This window comes from Pelophylax lessonae (assembly GCF_965119305.1).
Source record: "Pelophylax lessonae genome assembly, chromosome: 3".
Lineage (NCBI taxonomy): Eukaryota > Metazoa > Chordata > Amphibia > Anura > Ranidae > Pelophylax > Pelophylax lessonae.
The window spans coordinates 448,287,651-448,309,477 of record NC_138770.1 but is presented as its reverse complement, the minus strand read 5'-3'; the positions used below and the strand labels follow the sequence as shown (position 1 = coordinate 448,309,477).

The window sequence follows — 21,827 nt, the reverse complement described above, 5'->3', positions numbered from 1 at the left end:
TAGAATGTTTGTAATTTGTTATTGCTGCCTGTGCCTCCGTTTATGAGATGCACCCTCTCTATTTGTCTTGTTTACCATTATCATTGAAAGCGAAAGTAAAGGAAAATCCCAAATTTTGGGTTGTCCCGAGTAAAGTAATAGAGGGGAAATCTTTCAATGGAGACACTAATTTTTGTTTGCTGGGGGTCCCCAAGGAATTCCCTTAATTTGGCTATGGGACAGGAAGTGATGACAAATTTCCGCAATGGGATACAGATGGCGAAAAAAAAAATCTGACAGCAGTTATAACGCTCTATCCAAAATGAAAAAGTTTTGCCTATAGTTCTACTTTAAAAGATATAAAAGTATGGAAGATGATATCCAGATGTGACATTTAGAAACAAAACGACCCTTTATTGTAATATAGTGCAAGAGAATCTTCTACCCATGTGTTGGGTGTACTGAGCAGTTGCTGCCATAATAACTGGGCAGATTGGTGGTAGATTGATGCATTGGCTTCATCACCTGTGGAGGAGCAAAAAGAAAAAAAAAGAAAAGAAAAATAAAATATGTTAATCTGAATTGGCTACTGGGAGCTTACAGTAATCTGTACCAATAACAAATAAGTTGTTAGTCCAGTTACAAAAATGATATATATTGGTTTTAAAATGGTGATAGCAGATTGAACCTATGGCTTTTTCAGGCACCCACAGAAGTCAACATACTGTGCCAATCCAGCCAGATCAAGCATGGATTTCCAAGTTTATGTGTGAACGCTGAAAACAGCGGACACCTGTGCTCACTGTTCTCTATGAAATTAGTGATTAGTGGGGTTGGACCTTTTTTTAAATAATTGTTTTCCCTGCTGGTGCTGACTGGCTGTATTTCCCATTCTATTCACCATAGAAATAAACATGCATTATTCAATTCTCTAAAAGTACATGTTAATCGAAAAATAATTTAGAAAGAAAAAGATCTGTTGATGGTTGCTTGTGTCTGCATGTAAAGCTTAGTATTCTTTGGGCAATGCATGCATGTAAAGCTTAGTATTCTTTGGGCATGCATTGACTCTTAGCTATGTGACTTTGCCGCTGGTATCTTTTTGGGCAGGAAGGTGGGTGTTTGATGTAGGACTCCAATGCAGGGGAGGGGAATATGAAAACAGGGGTTTACATTTATATATAGGAGAATTAGGCTACAATCACAGTTGTACTCCTGTGGTAAAATTTTCTAAAGGCTGGAGAAATTATTTGCCGGCGGTTATTGTTGATGGGGACAAGGGCCTCTTCCCCACAGCCCTGGCTGGTGGTTGGGGGGGGGGGGGGGCTGCAGATGGGGGGCTTATCGGAATCTGAAAGACTCCTTTAACAAGGGGGCCCCCAGATCCCACCCCCCACGTGAATGAGTATGTACCCCTACTCATTCGCCAAAAAAGTGGTAGAAATGAGTAAAAACACTGAGCCAGTTTTTCCTCTTTCCATTATTAAAAAATAAAAATAAAAAATAAACATTTTCCCCTGGTGTAGATCCCGATAAACGCTGGCCTGAAAAAAAAAAGAACTTTGCGCTGGCTCCCACCATCTGACAACTCTACTTTGTAGCTCCCGCTAAATAAACAAAGGGGTGGGGCCACCTGGTGACATTACCGGGTGACCCCCACCCCCTTGTGACATCGTTGACCCAGCATGCCCCCGGTGTATGATGTCACATGGAATGGAGTACCCCAGTGACATCACCAGGTGGCCCTGCCCCTTCATTTATTTAGCAGCAGCTACTAAGTGGAGCTGTCAGACAGTGGGAGCCAGCGTTGGGTCAGGGGCCGGTGTTCATCATGATTGACATTGGATCTACCCCGGGGGACAATTTATTTTTTTTAAGAAAGGACTTGTCAAAAACAAGCTCTACATTTTTACTCACTGTTTGCAAAAAAAGGGGAATTTTTGGGACTTTAAATGGCATGTGTGGCATAGAAAAAATATCAGATGTTAACCACTTGCCGACCGCTCACATGGAGCAAAGGCAAAGTCGCTCGTTATCGTCCAGTGACGTAGACCTATGACGCTGGACTCCTCCCCTTGTGGGCGGCGCTCGCGTGCCGCCGGAGGCTTGCTCCCGCTGTATTCAGACACAGCGGGAGTCGGACCAGGGGAGGAGAGGCAGTGATCACCGCCGCTCTTCCCCGATCGTCGGGGATCGAGTGAGGAGATCTGCCCGCTTGTGTAAACAAAGTGGGCGGATCTCCTATGTGACAGACAGTCACAGATTACAGGATTCAGCATAGCTGAACCTGCGATCTGTGCCTGTGTCACTCAGTCCCCCCCCCCCCACGTGTCAGTAAGCACCAGGCATACAATTAACCCCTAGATCACCAATAAAGTTAACCCCTTCCCTGCCAGTGTCATTATTACAGTAACAGTGCATAGTTTTAGCACTGATTACTGTAGTAATGTCCCTGGTACCCCCAAAAGTGTCAAAAATGTCAGTTAGGGGTCAGATCTGTTCGCCGCAATGTCGCAGTCCCGCAAAAAAAAAAAATCGCAGATCGCCGCCATTACTAGTTTAAAAAAAAAAAACAATAAAAATGACATAAATTTCCCGTAGTTAGTAAACGCAATAACTTTTGCGCAAACCAATCAAAAAACGCTTATTGCAATTTTTTTTACCAAAAATATGTAGCAGAAAACAAATTGGCCTAAAATGTTAAACAATTTTGATATTTACATTTTTTTGGGGGGAATTTCATATAAAAAAATGTGAAAAATATTGTTATTTTTTCAAAATTGTCGCTCTTTTTTGTTTATAGCGCAACAAGTAAAAATCGCACAGGTGATCAAATACCACCAAAAGAAAGCTCTATTTGTGGGGAAAAAAAGGACATAAATTTAATTTGGGTACAGCATCGCATTACCGCGCAATTGTCCATTAAAATAACGCAGTGCCGAATCGCAAAATATGGCCTGGTCAGGAATGGGGTAAAATCTTCCGGTCTTAAAGCGGTTAAAAATATGCTCATTGAGAATTTTTTTGTCAAAGACATGTAGCTAAATACATTTTGGCCTAAACATATGACAAAAACTGAATATATTGGATATTTTTTAACTGTCAAAGTAGAAAAATATTGTTATTTTTTCAAAATTGTCACTCTTTTTTTATTAATATCAGAAAAAATAAAAAGCGCAGAGGAGATCAAATACCAACAAAAGAAAGCTCTGTTTGTGAGAAAAAAGTACACAAATTTTGTTTGGGTACGGCGTTGCATGACCGCGCAATTATCAGTTAAAGTCGCACAGTGCCAAGTTGCAAAAAGTGGCCTAGACTTAAAGCAGGAAAATCCTCCGGTGGTAAAGTGGTTAAAAAAAAAGAATTTTATTCTCTAGGATAATAAATGCATATCAGGTTACAATGTGCATACATAAGTCTGTAACTATATTCATAGTGAATTGCAAATCAATATACATGAAAGATAACAGTCACATAATGGTACATAGCAAGATAGATGTAAATCAGTTGTCCTAAATTACATGAACCACTTCAGCAGCAGAATATAGTAATAAAAAATGGATGGATAGGGCATAAATGAGCCGTCTAATCGGAAGAACATGATGCATCAACTAAACCCTACGCGTTTTGCTCCACTTCTTTAGGGGCAGATGCATCAAATGACTGTGAAAAAACATAAGAATCAATATGATCTCGTGTTAGATACCAGACTATAAGAAAGGATTGTAACTGGGGGGAGGAAAATAACCCTCCCTTTAAAATACTCACATTTGGGCTGAATTCCCCCAGGGAAAGAATATACAAGAGTTCCTTTTTGGTGAATGAGTAGGGGTACAATGTACCCCATACTCATTCACATGGGGGGCGGGATCTGCTCCAAAGCCCAAAGAACCCCCCATGTGGCCTTGTATGGTTTGAGGGGGGGCGCTCAATCACCCCCCCCCCCCCTCTTTCCTGGCCTGCCGGGCTGCATGCTCAGATAAGCGTCTGGTATGGATTTTTTTTTTAATTGCCAGCATTCTTTTGTTTACATTCATCTACCAGCAGGGAACCCCACTGACAGCAGCTGATGAGTCATCCGTTGTTAAGGATGCAGGTAGCCGCCCGTTAAAGAAATAAGTGCTAGGCACTGGTGTGCATGGAGCCCTATGTTTCCCAGATCACTTTTCTTGCATTTAAATATTCCTGCTTTTAAGTGGGCTTAGCTGCATTTAGACATCTTTAGCCATGTCAAGTCCATTAGATCATTGTTTCATAGGATTACAAAAAGCTCACTTAGGGAATAATTCTATAATCGATGAGGCACAATGTATGGTGAGGGGTTGACATTCAGTATATCAGTATTTGTCTGTTTCCGGTTACCTGTGCTCATACTGGTCCCACCCACAAAGAGCTCATTCAGACCCTGGTCCCAAACAGTAAGATCCAGTCGTGACTTTTTCAGATCATCTTGATTCATAATGTTATAAATGATGGAGTGATTCCACTCAGGACAGGTTTGTTTTCTTAGAACTGGGGTCCTTTTCTTTATTTCTTGTTTGTTTGGCAGGATAAGACAGCTTATATATACATAAAAAGAAAAATATGAATAAAGATAGATGAGTGTATATATAGTATTTTAGGTTTAATAGGTTGTTTTGCCAGATACAAAACAACAATAAAATGTCTGGCAGCTCACCTTTTTACAAATGGACTTAAAGTTCCATCTGGTCTTGACGGCAAATTCTTGGCACTTTTTATTACAAGATGAAGCTGGACCATTCCCAAATGTTTACCTTCTACACCTGCATGATGAAAACTGTTACAACAAGACATTCATAGACTAGATGGTGACTCATACCTCAGGTCCCAACATACTGTACATACCCTGTGATGAATGGTGCTCATACTGGAAAGTTGTGGGAACCGTGGGCATTTCTAATCTGATTCTCAGATGCAACTCTCCATGATATTGTACTGTGTACTCGTCATGCTTCTGTGGCTAGGCAAAACAAAAGACAACATATTAAAGTTCCAGTCAAACCTTAACTACTCCTAACTAATAAAAGATCTGTATAGTTACCTATTATGCTGCTCCAATCCAGTTAAAGAATCGGCTCCCCTCTCTCAGCCAGCACTGAGAGAAGGGAACAACAACATTGGATGAGCCATAGTTAAGCCTATGGGTGACATCACCGTTCAGGCATTACCAGCTGTTGTCGAGCGCTCTCTCCATTCCCCTGCAGTCGCCACTGGCTGACACAGGGGAGGTCATGTGACTGAACCAGGGAGGCCTGTAAATATCTACAGTAAATATACAGATCTTTTCTTACACAGGGTAATCAGAAAAGATGTTGGGAGGGAGGAGAAAGCACTTTTAAGAGTAGTTACGGTTTGACTGGAACTATACTTTAATAAAACAGGGAATCAAACTAAAATGGTTGTAAAGGCAAAAGGTTTTTACCTTACTGCATTCTATGTAGTAAGGTAAAAAACCCTCTGCATTCATTTTCCTCCAGAGCCCCCCACCACCACCACATAGACACCTTAGCACTATCTCAATCCAGCAATGTGCACAAGAGCTGAGGCTCTCTCAGTTCTCTACCTTCTCATTGTCTCAGATACATCAATCAGAGCTAGTTAGAGTAGGGGGGGGGGGGGGCTAGGCTAAGTCCCGCTCAGTGTGTCTTATGGACACACAGGGCAGGGCTTGGGATGGAGCACACATGAATGCCCCCATAGCAAGCAGGTTTCTATAAGGGCACCTACCCAAGAAGACAAGGATTGGGGCTGCTCTGTGCAAAACCATTGCACAGAGCAGGTAAGTATAACATGTTTATTATTATAAAAATTAAAATACATGCCTTTAGTATTACTTTAAGTGTTGATTTCAACCACTAGTTATTAATATTCCAAAAGAACTATCATAAATAAATAGCCTCCGCTATCAGCTCTAAAGTGTTTATAAAGGCAAAACTTTTTATTTTAGTTACAGACCCCTGCCAATTTCTTTGTTGCTGTCTTGTTCCCACTTGGGAGAACCAGTTTTTTTGTGAGAGCAAGAGGTGAGGAAAGAGCTGTGCTGGCAACTGTTGGTCACTGATGGTGACTGTCTAAAGCCTAGTACACAAGGACTAAATGTCGGGCGACATCGGTCAGTTTAATAATAAATGGCCGACATTCCGCCTGCGTGTATGACAGCTGGGCCAAACGGCCGGCTTCTGTCGGATGAGCATGATGGAAAACCAGCAGCCGACTGGCTCCTGATCAGCACTCCCAGACAATGACTGAGAGCACTGACCAGTCCACCTGTCAGAACACAATTGAACAGCAGGGGAGATTGCTGTACTAACATCAGATTGTAAGTACAGAGGCTCCAACCAGAGCTGTCAGTTTTTTTGAAGGGAAAAAAAAAAACTTGTGTATACTAGGCTTACAGTAAGAGTGGAGCTTCCTTGCTTTGGGGCAATTTCCTCTCAATTTCTGTTGTGCTTCCAAAACAGGAAGTGAGGGGAAAATGTCCTAGCAGGACCCAGACAGGAAACAAATTCTTATAGTGGTTTTAACCCTTCGTTACCATATACAAAACAAAAAATATATATGTTTTGGCTTGCCATACACTTTAATCACTCAAAGATTAGGTCCTAACCAGGATAATGATACTTGTAAATGAATCAGTCAGTCATAGATTAAGATTTTAGCTCCACCCTGTGTTGAGGAAAGTTATTCCTGCGATATGCCAAAAAAAAAAAAGGCCCAACCCTCCATAATATGGCCTTGTGTATCTGCATAGATAGGTCAGGGACAGCCCATAAAGTCAGTTCTTAAAACATATTTCTATTTTTAATAATTGGTACATGTATAGGAACCTTTAGGGCTATAATGATTTATATGACCTGATTTTTTAGCATCCTTGGCAATTAGCCTTTCTAGACCCTGGCACCCTGGTCATGTGCCACAGGTTTTCTGCTGACTCTCCTTTGCTGTAACTGGTGCTGTTAGTAAGACAAACATAACTGAATTTTTGCTTGTTTGTAAGATTTTTTATTTTTTAGAAAAAAACATTCTCACTACCCAACCTCTATTTTTCCCTCACAGCTCTTAAGAATTATGTTGAGAATGTAATTTAGTAAGTTAGAGAATCTGGCATTTTTTTTTAATTGGACTTATAGGTTCTTGTATTTACCTGGTCATACATTACATTTTCGGTTTTTAACTATATCATCAAATTTAGTAAATTACAGTTCTGATTATTTATTATTTTTCTTTTTTTATAGAAATAACTGACTTATTAGTATTAGTCACATTCTAAGAGTTTTTTTTTTTTTTTAAATGCATGCAAATATAATGCAAAACTTTCTTCTTTATCCCATATTATAATATTCTTCGTTATCCCAGTTATAATAAATGCAGCTTCACATCATGTTATTTCTATTTAAAAAACACTACCTTACAGTGGAAACTAGCCTAATTACTAAAATGTCATAGAAATTATAACATGTTAATGTAATTAAATGTTGCTTTCAGTCTTTTAAATACATGGAACTCATTAAAAGAATACCTTGAAATTCTGCTATCAAAAGTCCTTGTTCAGGCACTTCATGTTATGGGATGACAACTGTCTCCCAATTGTGCTCTTGTGCTCTCACCCTGTCCCATATGCCCCTGGTGAAACTTACAAGCGGCTGTGCCAACATACATCACTCAGGCATGTTCCACTATTATTACCACCAGAAAGCAGCACAGAGCAATGATATTCAGTGGATGCTCAAATTAATGCATGTACACAAGGGAATTAATTCTTCTTTGTTTACATGCCATCATATATTAAAATGATTTGAATTCGACATACCTTTGCTTTCAGCTGATGCCAGTGAAAGGATTGCGTGGAGTTGTCCTCAAAGTCCCATAATTCCAAAGGTATTGTTACTTCTCCTAGGAAGACTTTTCTCTTCAAAGTACCTGCATGCCACACTGACACATGAAGAGTCCTGGTCTCTAGCTGGGAACGGTCAATGGTGTACTGGGAAAGAATATAACAGTAAGCAAAGGAAAGCCTATACAGTTAGTCCATCATCTATGATGTGCATGCTTTTTTTTTATTGCTAAAGCCGTTTATATATCTGTATAGTCATACAGTACTTACTACCACAATTAATTACTTTTAAAGTGTATGGAAACCCTTACAATGAACTTTTCTTATTTGCTCCCTTGTGGACTGGTCTGTAAGTTATACCACTGAAAGCGCTTGGTTATCTGTTTTTCAGAAATCCAGAATTGTCCTCTGCACTCTCAAACAATGAGATCAGTTCTGCTCAGTTCTCTCTATTTAACGCCTCACTCCTCACCTCGCTAGCAGCAAGGCACGCTGTCACAGTCACTCTTCTGGCTCAATGATCAATCTAGGGGGTATTCTTTTTGATGCTTTATTGCAAACTTGAACTTGGATGGGAGCAGGGTAACTGGGATACTCCAACAACATTAAGTAGTAACTTGAGGACACTTATCTTCCTCCTAAAGAATATGAGCATATTCCTTGCAGCAGCAAATAGTGGGCTGAGCTACATACACAGGGACACCATAAACAAGGTCGATTTTAAGTAATGTTACTGATTCCGATGCAAGAGGGATGGTAGAAGCACATAGTCACTGTGATCTCATAAACCGTTGTGTATGCACTAATGTCCTTGGATAGTTGTATGCCTTCTTCCAATATTTGTCAGACATATCTCCTGTGTAGTCTTCGGATCATATCCAAAAAAGAAGTTCCTCAGTCAGCTCCAGCAGAGTTCAGCAGAATAGGCTTCCCATCTAGCAGTACTGGGACCTTAATGAGCAATAGAAAGCACAGTGGGACTGTCAAGAATGGCAGCAGCCCTTCAGGCTTGGATCTCCTGCTCCTGTAAAATAATCTCTCTGTTCTAGGCCCCAAGCTATTTTTGCTCCCTCCCAGCCTCCATCTGGGTACCCTCGCCCAGGGATTGGCTGGGATTACATAAATATTCAGTTGCTGATTTGATTCTCCCCGCCCACTGCTTTTCAGAACTCTTCAGAAAACAAGGGGAAGCAGTCAATACAGCAATCAGCAAGACACAGAACAGCCCAAATGAATCACAAGCAGTTCAACTGATTAAAGTGGAGCCAAGACCTAAATTTACTAAACTTAGACCCTATTTAGGAGGGTGCAACATAAGGTTTTATTTTTAGTGATGGACGAACATCGAATGCGGTGGTTCGTGAACGTGATCCGCAAACTTTCTCAAATGTTCGCGAACTGCAAGTTCGCGGCGGACCCCATTCACTTTAATGGCAGGCAAACATTAAAAACCTTCAGGTCACATTTGCAGCCACAAAATACTTACTAGCTGTGCACTATAGTCCCACAACATGGACACTGACATACCAGAAGTATTGCTATTGGAAAAGTTGCCATAAAATAGTTTTTTTTTTTCTTTCAGCCAAAAAATTTTCATATATTTTTTTTTTTTTTTTAAATCAGACAGAACTGACAGCAGCCGGTAAATACATGTCGAATACATATAGGGTCCTTTCACACATCTGTAAAATGGGTCCGCATCCGTTCCACAATTTAGCAGAACATTTACAGACTCATTGGTTTTCAATGCCAGTCTGAAAAATTAGGCATTCACAGGATAAAGAAGTGTTGGCCAGTACAGGCCCCAAAAATTAGCCAACAGGCGATCATCTGACAGTAAAGAACTTTGTATTCTGTGGCTGGAGGTATATTAGGCATACACAGGATACAGAAGTAAGTTTCAGCCAGTACAGGCCCCAAAAATTAGCCAACAGGTATTCACCTGACAGCAAAGAACTTGGTATTCTGTAGCTGAAGGTACATAAGGCATTCACAGGATAAATAAGTGTCGGCCATTACAGGCCCCAAAAATTAGGCATTCAATGCCACTGCCACTTTTTTGCCACTGTATTTACCTAAGACAGGGACCATGAATTGTTATGGGTGGTAGCGGATATTTGTGGGCTGTCATAAGGAATTTGAATCAAACATGATCTACTGGGCACATTTTTTGAATTCCTCTGAGATCCATGCCTCATTCATTTTTATAAATGTGAGGAAGTCAACACTGTCGTGAGCTAGGCGAGTGCGCTTATCGGTCATGATCCCCCCTGCTGTGTCCTTTCAGACAGGACACTGGACGAGGGGCAAGCCAACAGTTCCATTGTTTGTTTAACAATTGCGGTAACATTTCCGCCATTTTTTGTTTGTACCGGGGGTCTAAGTACGTTGCCACCCAGTACAGGTCCTTTCCCTTTATGCTTTTTATACAGGGGTCCCTCTTAAAACACTGGAGCATGAAGGCCCCCATTTGCACTAAACTGGAAGTGGTGTAGTGGCCTGGCTCCTGCTCATCATCCAGGATAATGCCGTCCTCGTTCTCCTCCCCCCATCCACGGACAACACCAGGGATCCCAGAAATGTTTAAAGCATGCTCTTCTTGCTCCTCCTCATCCGCCCTGGCACCATCCTCCTCTGACTCCTCTTCAGACTCCTGTTGTTGACTTGTCTCAGATGGAGTAGCCCCCCCTGGGAATTCATCCAGCATTGCGACTTCCTCATCTTCCTGTTCCTGCTCCTCAACGGCTTGATCAATGACAAGACGCAATGCACGCTCCAGAAAGAAGGTATAAGGTACGATGTCACTTATGACGCTCTGGCTGCGACTGACCAGTTTGGTGATCTCATTAAATGGCCACAGAAGTCTGCATGCGTAGCGCATGAGCAGCCACTGGTGCGGTGTAAAAAAACCCGAGCTCCCCAGAACCTGTCCTGCCGCAGAGTTCGTACAGGTAGTCGTTAACTGCACGTCTCTGCTGGAGCAGCCTTTTCAAGCAATTAGAAGGTTGAGTTCCATAGCGTTGGGCAGTCACAATAAAGACGTCTGACTGGCAGGTTGTGTCGCCGCTGAATGTCAGCAAGGCGAGCCATGGCTGTGTAAGATCTTCTGAAATGGGCCGAGATTTTCCTGGCCTGCCGCAAGACGTCTTGGACCCCAGGGTATTTGACAACGAATCGCTGCACGACCAAGTTCGGGACGTGTGCCATGCATGGCACGTGTGTAATTTTGACCTGTTTCAGCGCGCTCAGCAGATTGGCACCGTTGTCGCACACCACTTTACCAACTGTCAAATTGAGCGGTGTTAGCCACTGATCTGCCTGTGAACGCAAAGGTGAAAGGAGTGCAGGACCAGTGTGTCTCTTGGCTTCCAGGCACAACAGACGCAGCACAGCATGGCATCGTCTCACCTGGCATGTCGAATAGGTTCTGGGGATTTTGGGCGGGGCAGCGGAAAAGACGGTAGCAGCGGAAAAGGAGGAATCAGCCGAGGAGGAGAGTGAGGATGGAGGAGGAGAAGAAGAGGCAGGCCTGCATGCAATCCGTGGCGGTAAAACCAAATACATGGGTGCCACGGGTTACATGCTTGACGGCCGTCAGAGGGTTCACCCAGTGGGCAGTAAAAGTTATATACCTTCCCTGCCCGTGTTTGCTAGACCACGTGTCTGTGGTCAGATGTATCTTGGCACCGACACTGTGTGCCAGAGATACATTCACTTGCCGCTTAACATGGCCATATAGCTCTGGGATGCCCTTCTGCGAGAAATATTTCCTTCCTGGGACCTTCAATGTGGTGTTCCAATAGCCACAAATTTTCTAAAGGCCTCTGAGTCCACCAGTTTATATGTCAGCAGTTGGCGGGCTATCAGTTCCGACAAGCCAACGGTCAACCGTTGGGCAAGAGGGTTATCCGGTGTCATCATTTTTTTACGCTCCAACATTCGGGCCACGGAAGCCTGTCTTTTTCCAGAAAAACTTGAGGACGGCATGATGGAAGATGGAGTGGAGGACAATTCTGAGGAGAGAGGAGAAGGAGAAGAGGCTGGACGGTGAGAGCCTGGAGTGTGGCTTTGTGGGTTCTGACGGTATTGCTCCCACTGGGCTCAGTGATGGGAGTCCAGGGGCCTTCTTAAGGCGGTCGTCCCTAGGTGAGTGTTGGGCTTACCGTGACTTATGCATTGACTGCAAAGGCTGCAGATGGCAACACTATTGTCAGCAGCGGACAGGTTAAAAAAAGCCCACACTGCGGAGCCATGTGGCGGTGTCCTGGGAGCGGCAGATGTGACCGTATATGGTTGATGGCTCGCTCCTGATACATTACCAGTCTGGTTTGTCCCTCCTGTGCAACAGGGCCGATCCTAGGGTCACAGGCGCCAGGGTGCAGAAATTTTTCTGGCGCCCCCACATGGGCGTGGTCATCTTACTAACTCCTCCCCTTTACAAATGTTTCTATGGCAATGGCTCAAACACAGAGATGCTCCTCTAAGAAGTCTTCCTTACCCCGGGACCCTCCCACGATCTATTAACAATAAACAAATTACAGTAAGAGAAGCAAAGTACTCTAATGGGAACTGGAGGGGGGTCTCTCTAATGGACACAGAGAGGGCATCTGTTAGAGAGTCTGTTAGACAGAGCCCCCAGACAGGAGATGGTCAGAGACTGCAGACTTGATACAGGAGATGGTCAGAGACTGCGGATATGATACAAGTGATCAATGCAGCCTCATCAGTGTCCACCAATGTAGATTACCAGTGCCCAAGAAATGCAGCCTACCAGTGCCCACCAAATGCAGATTACCAGTGCCAACCAAATGCAGCCTACCAGTGCCCACCAAATGCAGCCTACCAGTGCCCAGCAAATGCAGCCTACCAGTGCCCACCAAATGCAGCCTCATCAGTGCCCACCAAATGCAGCCTACCAGTGCCCACCAAATGCAGCCTACCAGTGCCCACCAAATGCAGCCTACCAGTGCACACCAAATGCAGCCTCATCAGTGCCCACCAAATGCATCCTCATCAGTGCCCACCAATTGCAGTCTACCAGAGCCCACCAAATGCAGCCTACCAGTGCCCACCAAATGCAGCCTACCAGTGCCCACCAAATGCAGATTACCAGTGCCAACCAAATGCAGCCTACCAGTGTCCACCAAATGCAGCCTACCAGTGTCCACCAAATGCAGCCTACCAGTGTCCACCAAATGCAGCCTACCAGTGTCCACCAAATGCAGCCTACCAGTGCCCACCAAATGCAGATTACCAGTGCCCACCAAATGCAGATTACCAGTGCCATGACATGGCTCCTGGTTTTTAGCATTGGCATCTATAGGAAATCTCGGTCAGCTTGACCCGACACTATTTCCGAACCACAAGTGACAGGGACACCAAACTTGGGGAATACCCACAACTACCAAATATCCAATTTTGGGGTCGGCCAGCTTGCCTAGGTAATGTACCATGCCATAGTCCAGGGTCCCCTTAACGTGCTCCCCAAGTTTGGTTTCCCTGTCACTTATGGTTCGGTAGCAGTGCCATGTCAAGCTGACCAAGATTTCCCATAGAGCTGGTGTATTTACATGCATTCAGAAGAAAAAAAAAAAAACACCAGACGTCATCACATGCTGCAGACTACTTCATTGGATTATTGTTGTGCTAGTCATTACATACTGCAGACCCCTGAACAAAGCCTTCTATATAAATTGCAGTGAGATGCAGCACTCTATTGTATAATATGTCTGAATTCAGAACTCATCTCCACCAAAATCAGTAAATTACCCTACATGCCCATATGAGGGAAGTCTGTGCTGTACCTTTCATGTCCCTGAAATGCTGCACTCTATTCATAGACTAAAATGTATGGCATTTTTTCCCTCTGCCTCTAAAGGCTCCTGCATGTTCGCCTGTGTCCATACACACATAGGGTTTTAGAGTTTATTAGTGGCAGATTAAAAAAAAAAAATCACTGCCAGTTTTGGCAGAAAGAAAAAGCTTGACATTTACACTAGGTACATATAGCACTTGAGCTTTAATCCACTTAAATGGTCAGAATAAAATGGCATTCTGGCCATTATAATGAATTATCGCCCAAGAGCTTGATGCCTGTAACCACGTTACAATGTCAGGCGCTTTTTCTGGAAGGATGAAAGGCTTCTAAGAGAGTTTACAATACATTGTGTGTGCATGAGACTTACATGTCATGCACATTGAACACAGTAATCAGTGATGTGATTGGCAGAGCCTGCACATGTCATCTCCCTCCAGATTTCACTCTATGAATCAACCATCTTATAGCAGAAAGAAACATTGAGCACTGTCAGCGCGCCATGTACAGGTAAACTGTCTCTGTGGAAGCCACATTCTATTACATACCTTCACCTCCCGCTTTACCAATCCTGCATAGATGGAACACGCTGCGCTCTACACACCTCAGAGGAGCTTCCACCATGTACTTCCGGTCTGAGGGACAGAGAAGGCGGAGACTCCGAGCCACATAAAGAGCAGCAGGGAGCCTAGTGATGACATAAGGTGGGCGTGGAAAAAGGTCCGACTTCACTGGTTGCTAGACGCTAAGCGGTTCTAGCAACCAGAGATACAATACAGCTGGAGGAAGAAAGAAAGCAGAGGCTGCGCCGCTTCCGGGCTGGTCAGTAAGTAAGCGCTGTGCTGGGGATTGGAATGGAAAGGAAGGATTTACTAGTAGTCTGGCTGACTGGCTTGGCTCTGCACAGTATCTGGAGGAGACAGTGGAGTCAATGGCAGCTTCGGCCGGCACGCCGGCGCCCCCCCTTTTTAACAGTTTGAAGCGCCTGGGTGCACCGCACCTCGGGCACCCGCCTCGGATCGGCCCTGCTGTGCAATGTAAGTTCAGCCTGCTTCTCCTCCCTATCTGCTGGTCCATCTCTCCCTCTGAACTCCCCTCCTCTTCCTCTCTTGTGGGCACTCACGTGACATCCATAGACACGTCATCATCGACGTCACCTTCCTAACCACTAACATTTGAGATCTCGGCAGCAACGGCGGGGACCAACCTCCTTGGGCTGATCTGGGTACTGTTGTCAGACTGCTGAGTGGTGGCTGTTGCTACCGCCTCTTCCTGATCCGATGCCAGCGTGCCCCCTTTCAATGCACAGAGACCAGCGTGCCCCCTTTCAATGCAGAGAGACCAGCGTGCCCCCTTTCAATGCAGAGAGACCAGTGTGCCCCCTTTCAATGCACAGTGACCATCGTGCCCCCTTTCAATGCACAGTGACCAGTGTGCCCCCTTCAAAACAGTGACCAGCATGCCCTCTTCAATGCAGTGACCAGCGTACATGCCCCCTTCAATGCAGTGACCAGCGTACATGCCCCCTTCAATGCAGTGACCAGCGTACATGCCCCCTTCAATGTAGTGACCAGCATACATGCCCCCTTCAATGCAGTGACCAGTGTACATGCCCCCTTCAATGCAGAGACCAGCGTACATGACCCCTTCAATGCAGTGACCAGCATACATGCCCCCTTCAATGCAGTGACCAGCGTACATGTCCCCTTTAATGCAGTGACCAGTGTACGTGCCACCCTTCAATGCAGTGACCAGCGTGCGTGCCCCCTTGAATGCAGAAATCAGCGTGCGTGCCCCCTTCAATGCGGTGTGGCGGCGGCTTCTCCTCAGTCCCCTGGCACGTCCCTCGAGTGCTCCCGCTCCCGCCTCCTCCTCGGCCAATGGCATGGGGTTTGCCTTGCGGCCAATCAGGAAGCGCTTATCGGACGCGCTTGCTGATTGGCCAGGAGGAGGATCCGTGTGACAATAGCGAATTTTCATTTGCATCACCCTATTAGAGCCTCTGGCTCTAATCAGGTGATTTAAAAAAAAAAAACATTGAGCTCCATGCGTCCGGTGCCCCTGCATGCAGATTAGGGGGCCGGACGCATGGATGGAAGGGCGGTGCCCCTGCGCCTCCAACACACCGACCGCCGCTGATGCTTAGGACATTTAAACTGGGACCTCCTGCAGGGCAGAAAGTTTTTCAAGGAACATTGTTTGTGTAACTGTGTGTTTTAACTCCCTATTGGGTATAGAGGTTGTCTTCAATGTTTTTGTTGTGTTTATTTATTTATTTATTTTTACAGCAGCAGCGAAGATGTGAGTTACCAACTGAGACTGGTGCCTGCTACATTCAAAAAGTGGTTTGCAGAGGATAACTTCAATGGAAGTTCAGGCTCTGGGTGGTTTTGTTAAGGGTGTGGTAGATTTTTGCTTGGGGGAGGGATACTCCTGACCCCTATACTCTGTACATTACATACTCCCAACCTCAGCATTTTGTGCTTTACATACCCCTGAACCCTATATGTTGTACTTCTTATACTACTAAATTGTGCACTTGTGCATTGCCTACTACTGACCTTGAATTCTGTATGTTACACACTCCTGACCTCTGTACTCCTGTGTACATTATGCCCTACTGACCCCTGCACTCTGTGTGTTACATACTAGTGACTTCTGAACTCCATGTATTAAGTACTACTGACATCTGCCCCCTGTGCATTATGTAGTCCTGATTTATTCATACTGTGTTACATACCCCTGCTCCTTGTATCCGTGTGTTACATAATACAGACCCCCTGCATTTTGCATGATATATTCTCCTGGCCCCTACATGTTGTACATTACATACTCTTGACCCATTCATGCTGTAGTATTCCTGACCTCTGAACTCTGTACATTATGTACTCCTTACCCCTATCCTCTGTGCTGTGCATTACCTTCTTTTGGCTCCTGCGTGCTGTATGCTATATTATACATTACATACACCACCTTTTAAGGGTACAAAGACTTTTGCATATATACGAGTAGGTTCTATTTACCCATACCTCCTTAAGCCCACTTTTAGCACAATGTGATCACACCCACTATTTTCCACAGCACACTATCATTACTTCCTTCAGGGTGCCCCAGGTCTTTAACAATCCTAGCAACACCCCTGGTAAGGAATATAGTTTAGTTGTCATGCCGGGAGTGAGTTGGTCATTTCCACATTTCTGTTTGAAGATAGTGAAAGAGCAGAGGGAGTCTGTATAGTTTGCCCCTATAGATTTAAAAATCTTAAGGCTTCTCTGTTTATGTAGAATTACCTGTTTATTACTACATATTACAGACCAAGCACAGAAAAGGGTTTCAGGGTGGTATGGGCTTTTTAGCACCTGCAAAACAACAAACTTTTGTGCTTTATTTTTGCAGTGATCTACATTAAGAAATGGGTTAATATCAAAGAAAATGTGAAGCCTCAAGATTGTTTTGCTTTCTAGACATGTTACACAAATTATTAAATCTGTGAGGCCGATGTGTGCCTGTGAAAGCCTTAGTTAGTAAATGTTGTATATTTATCAGTTTAGCCCAGGGATCCTCAAACTACAGCCCTCCAGCTCTTTCGGAACTACACATCCCATAATGCATTGTAAAACTCTGACATTCACAGGCAAGACTAGGCATGATGGGAATTGTAGTTCCTGAACAACTAGAGGGCCATAGTTTGAAGACCCCTGGTTTAGCCCCTTTAGTTAGAGCAATCAGATTACATGGAAAAATATTTTTTTACAATGTTACCTTTAAACTTTCATTGAATATTGGGTCCACTGTATTTTTTTTAACACTTGTTTTCATCTTACTAGCAGAAGATCTATCTGGAAGCAAGTATGTCTTCACATATCTTAAAAAAAAAGAACTTTATAAAATTAAAAAGGCACTTCAGTTGTACAGGGGAATCTGCAAAATAAAAAGTTACGTTGTCAAGAGAAACAAGAACAAGTTGACTACAGCTAGTGCTACGGTTCATTTTCATTCAATTAATCTGTACAGTATATATTTACTACACTATGGTTGGTTGTGCTCTTCTCCAACATGTTCTTCTTTTCACTGTTGCACCTCAGATTTGATTTTTTTTTTTTTTTTTTTTTATGCAGACATGAAAAATGACTAACTGGTCAGCTTCAAGCCCCTGCATCATTTATTTTATTTTTATCATTTATTTCTGGAGAAGTGATAGTGGTCTAAAAACTTGTAAGGTAACTTTTTTCTTTGATCAGAAAGGGCTAGTGTGAATTTTTGAGCCCAGCATAAAATATTTTAAAGCTAAAAGTCAGTCAATCAGATAAAAGCACAGGTGAAATACATACATGGGAACAGCATTCTCTTCCAAAGGATTCATATTTTTGTCCATTCTGCCCTAAGGCCCATAACACTTAAATGGTTCTTAAATGATACACTGTGTCATTTAACCACTTTCTGTGAACTCAGGCAGTCAGTGTCATACCCCAGTGGAATCCTGGACTCATAAATAGCATGCTGCATAGAATGGTGTTCACACATCACAATGTGAATGCTGTTATATCCAGGAGTGAAAAACAATTACCTGAAGAGGATAAAAGACTCTCCTTGTCAAATGCCTGTCTAGAATTAGGATATTTATACTGAACATTTTTACTAAGGTTAAGGGTGCAGAGAAAGAGATCAAAAAGCTGGAGCTGGGCTTTAGGCATAATTCTGATCTCTTCTCCTCTCAGCAAGTTCCTTGTAAGCACATGTGCATATACCACACCTGATTAGCCTAATCCTTCCCTCTGCCAGTCTGAGTGATTATGTACATATGGGATTATAATTAACTAATTTTAATACTATTTTGTTAAAAGAATGCTCTACTTTAGTATGCATTGGTTCATTGGGGGTTTTCTGGTTCCTACTTACCATAACCTCTGGATTATATTTTCTTGTTGGGTTCTGGGCCCTACTCCATGGTTTCTATACACTGCACTGATGATGAACAGCTGTATGCGGTTTGAAATAAATGACTATCATATTAGGCTATAGCTGTACCAGTGATTCTAGATGTATAGTTGTCTATTGGTGCAAAGAGGAATGGTTTGCATGGCCTCTGCCAACTATTCTGAAATAAGAAATAATCCCCTTATTTTGGAATATGAGATGGAATGAGACATGTGAATACTTTCTGTTCGGAGAAGACTCTAGTGTGCTACACACAGGTTCAGTGGATAGCTTTTTGGCTGCTTCTCATCAGAACCTTAAACTTTATCACTTGAAAATACATATGATTATTTTTAACACTTAACTTCATTATTCAGTGTCTTTTTGTATCTGCCTGGAGTTTAGCTTAAAGAAAAGTTCTAACATGTACATTACAAGTCTTACGGGTTACATTTCTTTTTCTTCTCTTCTCCATATGTCAGGTTCTTACATCCTTTGATTGAAATTTCTAGAGTTAAAGTCTTCAAGGTATATTTGATGGAAAATTCAATTTCTCCACTGACATTACCATTGTCAATGCTTCCCCAATCGGTACAAACACTGCTGATGCTGCTCATGCTAGACTAAAAATAAAAGGGAATATTAGTATGTAAAATATACAAAAATACCACTCATTTGGCTTGCAGTGCAGTATACTGGACACTATACACATCTATGGAGGTACCTTTTTAAAGAAATGGACACTGAGATAAAATCTGAATTAACTAAGAAATCTAAAGACATGGAAAAAATGGACTACAGTTACACCCGAAAGATATTAAAAATTATGTTGGCAACCGTTCACCAAACATTTATAAATTCAGATTTTTTTAAATGTTAGATCTTAGCACAGGGTTTTTAGCACCAAGAAAAGGTGAACAATCAATCTAAAGCTTTCCTAAATTTCCCTAACACTAAAACAGACCTAAGCAATACAAATCCTACTCTGGCCAGGGACCTCCTCCCCCGTCCATTCATAACCCCTACCCTCTTCTGGCTGTAGCCAGAGAAAAAAAAAATCTAAAAGCACCAAATACTCGCCTAAATCTATGATAATTTGACATTCTGAGGTTCATTTACTAAAGGCAAAAATACTTTACACTTTGCAAAGTGCAGTTGCACTCTGCAAAATCAATTGCCCCAGAGCTTAGTAAATGAGGTAAAGCTTCACTTTGCAAAGAATACCCAGTCACGTGCAAGGAAAATAAAAAAAACAGCCATTTTGCTTGCACATGTTTGGATGATAGAGGTCAACAGAGCTTCTGCTCAGTTATTAAACTCTGGAGTAACTGCACTTTCAGAGCACAACTTCACATTGCAAAGTGTACAGCCTATTTGCCTTTAGTAAATCAACCCCTCTGTGCCTAGTCTTCTGGAATGCAGAATGTGAAGGTTCTTCTTCTGGTGTCCACATCACTGCTTGGGTGTTACGGACACTTTCTATTGGCTACCCAGCGATAGTCTGGACAGGTTTCAGAACTGTTGGGACATGATTCCATCACCTTGAGGAGACAGGTTGGCAACCCAGAGACTGAAGTGCTGGATCACAGGTCCTCACACCTGAAAGAGGCATCAGCAAGGGACAAGGGGGTTAGAGGTGGTTTTGGAAAAATTGTGACTGAGCAAGAGGGGGTCCTCATTTGCATTTAGAGGGCTTTAACCTGACCCCTGTTGGAACCTAATCACTGCTTACAAAATATTCTATTCTGATAACTATACAGGTAATAGAATTAATTATTAATTAATTAATATTCATAATATTAATTCCCCTTTTATTCCATGCTTGTATTTTTTTTAATTACATTTGAATGCAGATGATTAAATATAGAAATATAAGATGACCGATGTAAGGCCCCCTACTAATGTTATAGTTCACTCCAATGCCTATTACACTAGTAAATTTTGCTAGAGAGCTTGGTCTTGTATAAAGATAAAATAGGTAAGTTTGCTTTTATATAACCTGGGCTCTATTTGAATATTGATTAAGCTTTACTTGTGGTATTGCTAATTAGATCTATTTAAGAGAATATGGGGAGTAAGAAAAAAAAGAAGTAGTACACCCCAACATAAATTCCATGCAACATAGGAGGGTGTGAGGAGCCTAGAGCTGGGTGCACACTGGGCGAAAATCGTCCAAGTCAGAAGAAACCAGCCGACTTTCGGTCAGTGTTTAAAGTTGTCTGCCCGAAAAAATCTGGTCTAATGACTACCTTTCGTCGAAGTGACATGTTGGAAAACCAGCATCTATTCAGCGCTTTAGCCTATGACTGTGAGTGCTCATCAGTATATTCATGTATATCAGTATATTTTCGTGGAAGAGGGAGTTGATGCAGCGATCTGTCTGTATTTTTTGGGTTCAACCCGCTGGTTGAGCGAAAAAAAAAAACTGTTAGTGTACCCAGCTTAAAAGAAAAACAAAACAGTACACAGGCATCTAAGAAGTGACATAAGGAAGAGAGCAGTGCATAAGGGTTACATATCAAGATATGTTAACCACAAAAACAGAAACTTACTCACAGGGAGAGAGGCTAAAGTCACTGGATCAAACCAAAGATTGTGCCCTTTGGTGTGACCAGTTGTTAAAACTGGAAAGAAGTCTGCAGCTAACTAACACATTTCACAAGGGTCTGGAAGGCAGGGGGAAGGGGAATCAGAGGTGGAAGATTTCAACTAAATAAGAAGTCAGCTGAAAGCCTCAGCCCAGGGTCCAACCAGGCCACGTTCCCAGCACGTTTTACTACACCCATGGAGCTTAGTCATTGGGACCATAACTGAGCTCTGTGGGTGGAGTGAAATGTGTTGGGGGCGTGGCCTGGTTGGAGCCTAGGCTGAGGCTGTCATACAACTTCTTACGGGGTTTTGCAGAGATGTGCAACTTTCAGGACTTTTCCCTTTTCCATTAGATGTCTAGAGCTGGGACGAGCTCTGTCCTTGTCTGAACTCCAAGCTGTTGCTACATATGAGGACCCAGTGGAGCCTTGACTGTCACCTGTCAATTTAGTGGGTCACAGCAGAGAAGATCGCTGCACCTAAATCGCTTGTGTTAGTACTGAGATCTCTTGTTTTTTGGTTTTTGAACTCCAAGCTGTTGCTACATATGAGGACCCAGTGGAGCCTTGACTGTCACCTGTCAATTTAGTGGGTCACAGCAGGGAAGATCGCTGCACCTAAATCTCTTGTGTTAGTACTGCGATCTCTTGTTTTTTGGTTTTTGTTCGTTCA

The 21,827-nt window shown here is 43.0% G+C and overlaps 1 protein-coding gene across 1 annotated transcript in view; it reads right to left on the bottom strand.

Moving 5' to 3' along the window:
• Window positions 1-313: 313 nt before the first annotated feature.
• Window positions 314-21,827, bottom strand: part of SYTL3 (synaptotagmin like 3) — a 126,721-nt gene continuing 105,207 nt past the window's right edge. The window contains exons 10-16 of the mRNA XM_082251790.1: window positions 19,011-19,189; window positions 17,412-17,514; window positions 7,811-7,981; window positions 4,846-4,960; window positions 4,658-4,763; window positions 4,342-4,538; window positions 314-504 (exon numbers count right to left, since the gene is read on the bottom strand). Of these exons, the coding sequence (XP_082107916.1) occupies window positions 374-504; window positions 4,342-4,538; window positions 4,658-4,763; window positions 4,846-4,960; window positions 7,811-7,981; window positions 17,412-17,514; window positions 19,011-19,189 (1,002 nt within the window). The 3' untranslated portion in view covers window positions 314-373. The remainder of the gene's footprint in view (window positions 505-4,341; window positions 4,539-4,657; window positions 4,764-4,845; window positions 4,961-7,810; window positions 7,982-17,411; window positions 17,515-19,010; window positions 19,190-21,827) is intronic.